The sequence below is a fragment of the Anopheles coustani genome, chromosome 2, assembly GCF_943734705.1.
Source record: "Anopheles coustani chromosome 2, idAnoCousDA_361_x.2, whole genome shotgun sequence".
Classification (NCBI taxonomy): domain Eukaryota; kingdom Metazoa; phylum Arthropoda; class Insecta; order Diptera; family Culicidae; genus Anopheles; species Anopheles coustani.
The window spans coordinates 68,260,974-68,273,106 of record NC_071289.1 but is presented as its reverse complement, the minus strand read 5'-3'; the positions used below and the strand labels follow the sequence as shown (position 1 = coordinate 68,273,106).

Below are 12,133 nucleotides of genomic sequence, written 5' to 3'. Positions count from 1 at the left end.
TGCGGCCCAAGTGGTAAAAACCGTTTTTTCTCTCTTTCTAGCGCACCATCGGCTCTGGTACACTGTCACTCGACCGTACCAAGTTTTTGGTATGGTACGCCTAATGTGGCCACGCGGTAAGATTTCCCAACTAGCAAAAAGAGATCACTTTCCGGAGTAGGGCAGGTATTTTCGCACAGTTTTGGTTAACACCGCCAGCTATCATTGATTGATAGTGTGGTGAAACCCACCAGTACTACTTAAGGAACCTGATCTTGTTCCTTCCATACAACGGTCTCGAGCAATCACCTCGAAAGGTAAATCGACGAGTCCCCCAAGGTTAACGAAGCACCACTCCGTGTAAGAGGGTATTTCTGCTCTGTTTGTAATTCTCACCGCCAATTAAATTTGGTTGATAATGTGGTGCCACTATCAGGAACAGAAAGGGATCCAACTACAGCGAGATGTGTACATACTACTAGTTCTTTTCGTACAGCCATGGCCAACAATTGTCCTCATTTACGCGCGCTTGTCTCAAAACTATGTAGACTCATTCATTCTATTAAGTTAAATTAAATACATTGCAAGCACAGTACCAGACTACCCGCTTCACGTATACGGCGCATAGGCGTTTGAACTCCCTAAGATTTCACGCTTGATTAATCTCTCTCGACATCCTGTTGTACCATTGTACTCCTTTACAAAACCACGAACTTCGGGCGTTTCCAGACAGATAGCCGGGTAGTCTTGGCTCACCGGCATTAGGAGTGTGAGTCCTAACTACTATCCTTTCCCCCAAATACGCTGGTACCAGGCGTTTCAAAATTTTGTACACAAAGACCACAGTTCCAAAGGAACACTATCCGCTGCTTGGACTGTTTCGACTGTTTCTTGGATTGGGATTCGGTTTACCCACCACTAGAATAAAGCTGCAGCGCGCCATATGGCGCGCGTTTAAACGATCTTAGTATTTGATTGCTGTTGAACATTTCGAAATAGATGGTAGATTTGTTGTTTCAAACATTTATGAAATTAAAATGCAGTTTGCTTTGTGTTTTGCCTTTCGGATTTGAACTGGCAGCACTACTTCTAAAGCCACAGTATATCGCTTAAAAATGAATTGTCGAATTTTGAACGCAATATTCAATGTTTCAATCAAAATCACGAAAATTGAAAGTTAATTAGGAGAGAAAAACTTCATTTTTTCTAATTTACTAATAAATATAGTGCTAATTAACAATTTCAGAGGACTCTCGCAGCCCGGTGAAAAGAGTATTCCATATCCTAAATTTGAAGAAAAAGGAGCAATCTGTCAACAGCTGGAATGTTTTGGAAAAGTAACATTTGTAAATAATTGCCATCACGACAAACGAGTAGTTCGTTCGACCGGGGAGTTCGCTCGGGTCGATAACTGTGCATTTATAGATTATCTTTCATAGCTAACCAAAACATACATTAAAGCAATGACTTCGAAATTGGAAATAAATATCCGCACCCTCATAGCTCAGTGCGAAAATATAGTGACGGTGAACAAGGATGACTGGCGTTTGAACAAATACCTGCGATCGTTGGATACGATGATTGAAGAATTGAATGAACAGTTCGAGTTAGTGAACCGTTTCCCGTGACTCCCTTCGCAAACCGAAAAACAATAACAATCTCACCACCCATTTTCAGCAAACCCGAAGAGCGGATCATCGAAGAGTACCAAAACCGAAGTGCCGAGCTGAAACGAGCCTCAAACTATGTCGAACCGTCGGCCGAGGAAAAGTTACGCCTTAAAACGAAACCAAAAGCCGTCGACCCGGTCGGGGACGACGTCATGCGAGAGGTGCGGCAAATCCATAGTCAAAAGTTCGAGAAAGATCTTCGCAACGAGCTGTTTAATGGAAACTTTTCGACGATACGGCGACGCGCGGGTCAGAAGGTGGCCGAGAATCTGGAGCAAACGGTCAAGCAATACTCGGATGACCAGGAGAAACTGGCGGAAGATATGCTTAAGGTAAGGGCGTCGTGGGGGTTTTATCTCAATCGTTTACGAAATTATATTTTCGATTTCGTTTACTGCAGCTTACGAGAAACTTGAAGGAACAGACTGAAACTGCCAATAAGATAATCAAGAAAGACACCGAGGTATGGATAATGGTTTTTCGAATAAACCGGGGGGAAATCTAACTCCATTTTTCTTTTTACAGATTGTCACGAAGTCTGCTACATTGACGGATAAAAATACATCCACGCTTACAGCGGAATCGGCTGTGCTGCAAGAAAAGACAAAGAATGCATGCAGATGTTGGATGTGGTTGATGATAGTGTTCGTTATGGTCGTATTTATAAGTAAGTATTTTAAAACCGTCCTCTGAGTGTGAATCATTTTTAATCCTTGACTTGTTCGTTGCAGCAATGGTAATGTTTATGAAAGTAATGAAAAAGAAGGTTTGAAAGGGCCCCACCCCGGTCGGTGAATAATACGTCCCAAAATCCTATAGCAAGCAAAGACAAAAACACGCAGCTATTTCGAACTATGCGTTTGTGCAGGTCTGATTCCAAGAGTGATTATTAGTTTCAAATTTTTTCTCCGTTTCTGTTATTCCATTTACATATGTTTTGTATTATTTTTATTGCCTCCGTCGAAATACAAGTGCATTTTCTAATTTATATAGATAAGTAGTGCCTAGTTCTGTTCTTTAAACATTCGGATAAGCTTTGGACAAAATAACATTTTCAACCACGTGTTTTTAACGGCACTGTATAGGAAAAAAACTTTATTACTTAAACGGATAAATTCGACCAAATTCGCTCCGGGCTTGGGGCAACATTCTTCGGATCTGGAATAATGGAAGACGATCACGGCGCTGTTGCTTCACATACCGTTGTACGCCGGGCCGCCACCTCCCTCCGGCACCACCCAGTTGATATTCTGCGTCACGTCCTTGATATCGCAAGTCTTACAGTGAATGCAGTTCTGTGCGTTGATTTGCAGTTTCATGTTGCCACCCTCGTCGTTCGGCACGTACTCGTACACACCGGCCGGGCAGAACCGTGACTCCGGTCCATCGTAGATCGCTAGATTGTTCTTCACCGGGACGGTATCGTCTTTGAGCGTCAAATGAGCCGGTTGGTCGCCTTCATGATTGGTACCGGTGAGCGCGACGGAAGAGAGCAGATCGAATGTAAGCTTTCCATCCGGTTTCGGATACTCAATCGGTTTGCATTCCTTGGCCGGCTTGAGACGGGTGTGATCGGGTGATCCATGGTGTAACGTCCACGGTTCACGGCCACCAACGAGAATGCTGAAGCCACTGTACGCGACGCCTCCGAAAAGGCCCAAGCCGGTGTGGAAGCTGGGGCGAGAGTTTCGCACTTTGTAAAGATCCTTCCAGACATATGATTCTTTAATGCTGCAACCGATAATACAACAAGGTTATAAACGATCTGTTAAATCCGCCATTCCTTTCGATTCGATTCGTGCAACAATTGCTTACCGATCAGTATAGTCCGTCGGCTCCAGGCCCACCTTGTCCTGTGTAGCACCTGATAAAACCGCCTCACAGGCACTCTCCGCAGCAAGCATTCCGCTCTTCATTGCATAATGACTTCCCTTGACACGAGGCACGTTCATAAAACCGGCCCCACAGCCCACCAAGCACCCACCGGGGAAGGTAAGCTTCGGGATGCTCTGGAAACCGCCCTCGTTCAGTGCACGGGCACCGTACGCAATACGGCTACCACCTTCGAACGTTCCGCGCACCTTCGGGTGCGTTTTGAAGCGCTGGAACTCCTGGAATGGGCTAAGGTACGGGTTCACGTAATCAAGTCCGATGACGAATCCGACCGCCACCAGCGGGGTCGGCTCGTTGAGATGATACAGGAACGAACCACCGTAGGTGTTCTTATCCAGTGGCCATCCGATGGTGTGCTCCACCAAACCGGGCTGATGGTTTTCAGGCTTGATTTCCCACACTTCCTTCAACCCGATACCGTAGGTTTGAGGATCGTTTTGTGCGTTCAGCCCAAAGCGGGTCATCAATTGCTTGGATAAATGTCCCCGGCAACCCTCGGCGAAGATGGTGGTTTTCGCGTGTAGTTCCATACCGCGGGCAAAAGTGTCCTTAGGCGAACCGTCCTTTCCGATACCCACGTCCCCGGTAGCGATACCCTTGATCGAGCCGTCCTCGTGGAAGAGCAGCTCTGCGGCGGCCGTTCCGGGATAGATTTCCACACCGAGCGCTTCCGCCTGCTGACCTAGCCAGCCAACGACGTGCCCTAGCCGGACGACGTAGTTTCCTCGATTGTCCATCGGCCAGCCGGGAAAAATCGGAATCGGTAGCTTGCCCGACTCCGTGAGGTAGGAAAATTTGTCATGAGTTACGGGAGTATTCAGCGGTGCACCCTGTTCCTTCCAGTCAGGGATGAGCTCGTTTAGGGCGACCGGATCCAAGCAGGCTCCGGAGAGAATATGACCACCCATTTCGGCTGCCTTTTCCACTAAGCATACACGCAATTCCTGACCCTTTTCAGCCGCGATTTGTTTCGCACGAATGGCGGCCGATAGGCCGGCCGGCCCTCCGCCGACAATAAGAATGTCCGCCTCGTCCACGAAGCGCTCCATGTCGACCTCTGGAAGGAAGGTGATGTGTTCGTTAATAAGGCATGCAATAGATGGAACGTTTCTGTTTTTCTTACCTGCCCATCGTGGATCTTTTTCACGGGGTTTTATCGTGTAGTGGGTGGTAATTTTGGGGAACTGAGCCGAAGCTTCCGAGTAGCACCGTATCTGTTGCTGATTGAGAATCGTTCGAGTATCTACGGAAGAAATGAAGAAAAAACAGGGAAACAAAGATGATTACGTTTGATTGTGCAAAACATCGACAACAAGCATCTTGTCAAAACAATCCGTCTCGAAGGTTAAAGTCCAATGTACACTGCCACGGTGTGCAAAAGAAAGACTCGATACAATTTATTCTCGGGACAAACTTACACTTCGCAATGTTAAGGATGTTTCGAGCCATGTTTGTTGCAGTTTCTCGCGGTCGAGAACACACTCGACACGTTTGTTATGTAATTGATTCCTGAAACACCTCCTAATTATTAATCCAGTAATACACCGGACAATAACACAGGTCGATTGCGGGTGTCGCTGAAGGATCACTGTGAAATTGCTCGCAAACACTGCGTTATGTTAACGAACACAACATACAACGGCAACGGGTTCACTTTTCGTTTTCGTACACTATTGAATAATTTCAATTTATTGCCAACAGCTGTCCCACAACCGAAAAGCTGTGATAAGAAATGATAACTGATCGGATCACGAATCCAGCTGTTTTGGCAGAATTCAAGATTCCAAGACTCGCTCCCTTGACGGATTCTTAGGGGTTGGATCCCATTTGACGGACTCGGATCAGATTTGATTCGCTTGGGATTTAAATCAGATTGGATTTGTGATTCTTAAATTCCCTTTTGGCAGTGATCAGTTATTGCATCTCTGTCTAGTTATCCCGTGATGCTGACTGATAACGCAGTTAACGATTCTACTTCAATTTTGTTGCTGTTGTGAAGGAAAGTGTGATTTACAAAAAAGGTAAAATCCCAAATAAAGCCCTCCCAGCCAAAATCGCTGTTGTGGCTGCACCATTTGTGAGCGGATGTACCTAAAAGGTATGCAATGGGTGAAACAAATGCCGTTGTGTGAACCGTATGAATTGAATTCTCGTTAAATTAAAGATTATGGATATACTAGAAAAGATGTACAACATGAACTTCCGCATGCATGTTTGCATGATTTTATGAAAATTCGGCTACGCAATCAACCTAGAGGTGCGATATGAGGGGGGGCCTTATTTCCCAAATTTATAACAAACTCCCTTTTTCGGTAGACCTAGCGCAGTCCACTCGCTGGAAATTCCACGGTACAAATATTCAAACTGAATTGATGTGCCACTTATTGCATAACTTTCAGGCGCAATCGTGGAAGACATGACGACTCATTTGGAATTTTACCACAAAAATATGTTGCCGGAGTTTATAGTTGATGTGTTAAACGCTGTAATTGCGCCTGAAGGGTATGCGATGGGTGTCACACGAATTCTGTTAGAATTTGTGTACCGTTGCGTTGCCGATGGAAGGAAAAACGCTTTGAACTAATCTTTCATTAAAAAAAAGGGTTTTATATCACCAATTGCACAACTTTAGATACACCTCTCACAAAAAGTGTAAATACGACTGGAATAAGGGCTTATGGGCCTCATTTGAGATCATACCAAGTGAATTATTCTGAAAATTCTATCCTTGCTTCGGGATCTTTGGTAGATGACAAAGATGAACAGAACATTACCGTTCAATTAGTCCCTATGGTATATCAAACAAGAAAAAGAATATGGTTTTCATTCATAATTTTTTCCCACAAGGATTCTACGTCCTTGCGCCAAGCTACTTTTTTGGAGTGTGCTTCAAGGATCCGTTAGTTCTGGTTTCTCACGTTCATTCACAATTTCAATCCTAAATACCCAAAAAAATGGACCAGTTTACTGTTTCCCATGGAAACGAGGTCAAGCCCGATTTGTGGGTCATCCTGCCAGACAGCTTCAAGCCTAGGCCACAACTGGCTACGTCTTTCTGGCTAAAGGTTTGAGTGCACCGAATGCACTTGTTGTAACGCCACCGCCAGACGCCGACAAACGGTACCGTGTGCGTACGACGGCGCTCAATTGGTTTGAAGTGGAGCAATTACCGATGATACTACACATGTTTACCGGTTGTTGTGTGACAAATAAAACCGCCGAAAATCTCCAACCCGCCGATTGACAAAAAAAACGCAGACTTGTGTCGCAAGTGGACGCTTCCGTTTCGACTGAGCGGATCGTCGGATGACGCTCATGGCGAGCGTCTTCGGTGGTAATTAGTAGCACTTAAAATTCAATTACACAGAGCTAGGGCAGAGCTTTTTGGAGGGATCACTCCGTAGCTCTAATTCGTGTGCATTGGCGGCCATTTTTTCGATCTTCTTCCCAAAACCGGTACCTTTTTCCCACCGAACGGAACCGATCGTCCATGATCCGGACCCTACACAAGCCCCGGGATCCAGGTACCGCCTACCACGTAGCAGTCCGGTGGTTTTGTACTTCCGATGGTGGTAGGGTTTTTGTTGTTTGTTTTATTGACCACCTCCATCAGACGTCGACGGGGAGGGGCGGCGACAATGACGGGCCCGGGCGTTGGGCTCCCGCGGTGGGAAACGAAGGGATCCGGCCCGGTCCCGGGCGTCGTTACGACCCATTAATCACCGTGATCATCGTGCGTTGGCTGCGTGTCCTGCGAGGGGCCCCGAGGGCTCGTAAATGTGTTGTTAGTTTTTCGACTTACCCGAACCGTTATTAGTTTCGGATCGTTTTGGGTCCTGGGTCCTCTATTTTCCGGCCCTCCAGTTCCCCAGACTGTCTTCCCTCTTCCCCACTTTATCTCATCTCTCGCGGTGTCTTATTTCGTGCCGTTTCTCGCAAGTCATAATTATAATATTTCACCGTCCATTCTAACTCCGCACGGTTCTTGGCCGAGAGTATTTTTTCCTACTTCCTTTCCTTTTTATCGTTCCATAATGGGACACCACACCGTCCGGAAACGTAATGAGCACCTTGGCAAAACGTGCCCATGGTTAGAGACGGCAAAAAGGGCATGGAATCCTCATTACCGGACAGGACTGACAGGATGACTTCCTGTTTGTTTGTCGCTCTCGGTTAGTGGGTCAAGCTGGCGGTTGATGTTTACTGTTACGCCTAGATGGGCCAGGTGAATGGGGCTTCTGCGCTGTTGAAGTTAGAAAAACTCAAGCTTTCGAGAAGGATTAAATTTAAAAAATATATTTTATCAACGAAATGAATGTTACTCGTACTGAAAATACATTTTAAATTCACAAAAATGGTTTTAGCTTGCTTAAAATATTTACCACTGCTGTTGCTAAAGCCTTCGCCTAAGGCCATCTACTTAAGGCTCTTTTGTTGCTTTTTAAATCCACATCATCGCCCATCATCATCGCGCAAATCCTCGGACGCCAGCTGGATTTGAGATGGGCACGGCAAGGAGTGGCAGGCAGCGATCCACGGGGTTTTGTGGCACCCGTCTGGCGCGACGGACTTCATTTTTCACGGCTCCATCTTCGACGCCGTACCACGTGGTTCGCCCCAGACCCTGCCAAAGATCAGACGAAAGACCCGTAAGAACGAAAGAAACCAAAAAAAAAAAAAACAACACAAAACGCTGGCGAGCTGAGAGCAGAAGAGAGAAATTTAACAATTATTCCATCACTGTGGTAATTTTCAGTTGTGAACGATAACTTCCCAAATTGTGAGACCCCCCAACGATTGACCGCTGGCGAAATGAGCTTTGTTTTTCTTTTCCTCCGCGGTTTTGTGGTACCTTCATGCCCTCTTCCATCTCGGCCGGTGGTGAATTGCGTGTTTTTGTGTGTTTGTGTATGTATCTGTTACTCGTTAGTGACTTGCGAACGAAAAGAAGCCTACCGGCCCAGAATATCCTGCTCGGATGTCCTGCTGTGAACGCGCGCGGCTGAATTTGTTTCTTTTTTCAATCTCGCTGGCACCGGCTCCGAGATGATTGGGAGCGATAGTGGCGATCGATAGTTGCGGCTTGTCGTAGAGATGGGTTTCTTATGATATTTTGGTGGCGTTTTGGTGGCGGCCTAGTACCCCCGGTGCAAGATGGAATGGACACGATAAGGGTTTATTAATTCGCTGACTTGTCTATTAACAACCGGACGAGTTCGATTGATTCCAGGGAGTCAAAAGAATAATTTGAAATTCTAGAAGGATCCCCAGGCTTTTCTGTGAATTAAACTTAATCGGGAACAGTCCACTCTAAAACAAACCAGCACGACACTTAAAAAGTACGACACCTTTACCGTAACTTATAGCAAAACAGGGGTTTGCTTATGTGTACTAAGCATGCATAAAAAATTACAAGTTAAAACATAAAATTTGCCGTTTGTAACATACTGATATTCTTAAGATTTTGATATTTTCTGTTCTCATAGTTATTGTTAAGTAAATTCAATTAGCTTATGTTGGGGCTGAAAGTTAGCTACTATTGAATTCAATTTTTTTTCTAAGCTTCGATTATTATTATAGTTTTCGTTTTTTTGAACGAGTGCTGTAAGAATTTTGAAAAATAACGAGTGTATGAAAACATGTTAAAAGCAACATAAAGGAAAAGTGTAAGTTAAAAGTAATAACAAGCAGCTCATTTTGTTTAAGCTGCGGAAGAAAATTTTGCAAATTATTCAATTGTTGAAAAATGCTATGTTTCATTAGGAAATTGTGTCGTTAAAACAATTTCTAAATCTAATGAAATTGTATGCTTTATCGGACTAAAACGAATGTAAAAGTAAAGCTAATCCTCCCTAACGCCTCTATATCCGTTTTGTAAGTAATTGTAAAATTTTGAACAAATCTATATTATTTTGCTGATAACAAATTATTTTGAAACTATTGTCGACATACGTTGTGGAAATAGAAAGATTGAAAAATGAATCATACTTCCTTACGTTGCCTTTCCTATATTTAATACGAAAGAAGTGATTCAGAACATTCAGTTGGCAGTTTCAGACCTTGAAATAGTACCCTTAAATCCGGAACACATTCCTAGCATTCCACTTGACGTCCCCGGAAATGCATCCGTGATAGATTTCGCATATTTTCCTTAAGGTAGCTGCCTTTGCTTCCTTATCGCCTCCGCTTATCAACCTTCTCGGATCCCACGATGACTTCCGGTTTCCGGCTATTGCAACCGTCCGTCATAATGCGAGTGTTTCTTTTTCAGGTGGCTTGTTGGGTTGTGTCTTTATTACCGTGTCCGATGGAATTTCCGAACACTCAGTTTTTATTGTGGCAAGAAAAACAACCATTGCTGCCAAGTGACACAGTGCTGGGCAATCTGGCGGAAACGAAGCGCATGGTCGAAAAACACCACCACCCTCGAGGGATGCCTAATTGTTGAGCCAATCGGAACCGAAGGAAGGATGCATTAGCGTTCGGCGGAAGAAGAGTCAATGGGCCAGCGAGCACGGGCCGGAGGAAGCGGACGAGGATGTCCGAAAAACAAACACCCGGCACAGGCGGGCCCGGGTCCGAGTGGTGGCGAAAAATGGCACCGAAAAGACGCCTCGGGTCGCTGGCGCCATGAAGTGCAATTTTCAAATTTGAGAAAACTAATACCTCTCAAGTGGGTTTTTGTTCACATATTTTCTGCCTGACTTTTTAACACTCGGTTCCGGACTGTGTTTGTGTGTGTGTGTGTGCCTATGTGTATATGCTGCGTTTCTAGAGTGGTTCAGTTTGGTTTCCTTTTCCCTTCCCCTCTGCCTTGGGTCCTTCGAACCGACCTTGGGTGCTGATCCCGGATGGTCAGCGTCGCCGTCCAGTTTGGATGGTTTTTGGCGTTGCGACAGGCGGTGACTCCGGCGGATTTTGTTTATTATATTTTCCCCCTGTTCCTGGAGGCCATCCCTAGCAGTAGGCCAAGGAATTATAGGTTTGGAATTTCCCAACCGCTACACGCCCCGTCGCCTTCCCGGGTTTACGGATGAAGATCGTTGAAAGGTTTGTTATTTATTTGCCTCCCCTTTTTGAGATGTGTGTGTGTATGTTGCCTTTTTTGTCTGTTTTCTACCGGAGGAGAGACGTTGGGCCTTTCCTAGGCCCGGCTACGGACGAATGATCCTAATTTTAGCAAAACCAACAAACTTTCCAGTTGAAATGTCCTCTTGATGGGTGTAGGTTTGGTTTGGGTAAAAAGAAATCAAGGTGAGATAGAGTGACCGTGTAAAATAAAAAAAATCGAAAAAGGAGTTCTTAGAATGTTATTTCAATGGCACTAAAAGTAAAAATCGCAAAGGTAAAGATGGAAGCGTTAGGAAAACCAAAAAGTCACATCCTGTTTTACGAGCGGAAGTAGAATAAAAAGCGAAAACATACGTTTCCTCCCACAGTCTTCCGTACATTGATGATCCTGGCAATTTAACGTAAATTTTACCACTTTCATTTAAAGTACACAACAAGAGATTTTTTAATATAGGCTGTTTCATTATCTCTTGATAATGCTGTTTCATTATCAAAAGCATGGGTTTATCTAAGACTGTAATATATTTATTTATGTGACTATTCATGTTTTCATCGTCCTTTGTGACCATCAGACTTATGAAGCAACTTCTATTTTTCTTTTTCTAAAAAAGAGGATACAAAGTTCTGTAGTATATTACTTCAGCCCATTCAAATCTCTTCATTCTTGACTAAGTGTATCTCTGCAATTCTCGCCAGTTGCCATTTGTTAGGAACGATTACCATTCCCAAATGTTAAGTATCATCAAAATTTTTTGGGTCTTTTAGTAGAGGCTGGACCTCCAGGCAATGGGGCAGATTCAGAACCAACAGTGTAATAACGTTTAGAACCGTATCCTGACCAAACAACTTGTCATAGCAGTATTTGAGTTTTCCGCGTGGAGAACTCTTTGACAAATTTTTTTTATAGATTCTAAGGGATCTATACTCTGATCCAATAAGCATGACATATTGTCATTCATGCTATTAGGCCATTTGTTTTACTTGTTATATTATGGTTCATATGAAGGTGTGCAAAAACTGTTTTTTCTTAATCGATTTAAAAATAATGAAAATAAATATCATATTGTTATTACCTAAAGGGTGACCCAGGATTGCAAGATTTGATAAATCTGGATTTGATGACATCTCACATATAATTGAATAATAAGAACACTTCAACAATTTGAGCCACAGAAAAGTTCTACCAGTCCCCGGTTCCGTCTTCGCCAACGTCGTTGTCGGCAAATGTCCGCGCCGACATGTGTACGACACGATTCTTATCTTAAACGCTGACTCCGTTTGTCGCCCGCGCAATGCTCAGATTTGTACGGGCATGTTCGGTCGGCGAAAAGGAAAAATATAAAATATCCCCGACGGAGTGTTCCCACCAAAACGCAAACGCCAAGCGCCAACCAGGAACCAAACCGAGGAACGGCATAGGAAAGACAAAGACGCTCGCTGCGTTTGACTGGAGAGAACAGGGTTGAAAAAAAATCTGTCCTCCAGAAGGCGACAGTCGAGCGGAGAACGTCGCCGCCTGG

General features: G+C 44.4%; 2 protein-coding genes across 3 annotated transcripts; one reads left to right on the top strand and one right to left on the bottom strand.

Moving 5' to 3' along the window:
- Positions 1-1,346: 1,346 nt before the first annotated feature.
- Positions 1,347-2,641, top strand: LOC131267243 (vesicle transport protein USE1). Its single transcript, XM_058270063.1, has 5 exons — positions 1,347-1,585; positions 1,657-1,981; positions 2,050-2,112; positions 2,175-2,316; positions 2,381-2,641. The coding sequence occupies exons 1-5, from the start codon at positions 1,443-1,445 to the stop codon at positions 2,419-2,421; spliced, it is 714 nt and encodes a 237-aa protein (XP_058126046.1). The 5' UTR covers positions 1,347-1,442; the 3' UTR covers positions 2,422-2,641.
- Positions 2,642-2,716: 75 nt separating this feature from the next.
- On the bottom strand, positions 2,717-5,271 carry LOC131267242 (electron transfer flavoprotein-ubiquinone oxidoreductase, mitochondrial). 2 transcript variants are annotated; one of them, XM_058270062.1, is made up of 5 exons: positions 5,197-5,224; positions 4,961-5,051; positions 4,666-4,785; positions 3,465-4,599; positions 2,717-3,380 (listed from the first exon to the last, which is right to left on the bottom strand). In XM_058270062.1, the coding sequence occupies exons 2-5, from the start codon at positions 4,989-4,991 to the stop codon at positions 2,843-2,845; spliced, it is 1,824 nt and encodes a 607-aa protein (XP_058126045.1). In that variant the 5' UTR covers positions 4,992-5,051; positions 5,197-5,224; the 3' UTR covers positions 2,717-2,842. The 2 variants fall into 2 exon arrangements, with proteins under 2 accessions (XP_058126045.1, XP_058126044.1); XM_058270061.1 differs by having other exon boundaries at positions 4,961-5,271.
- Positions 5,272-12,133: the final 6,862 nt, after the last annotated feature.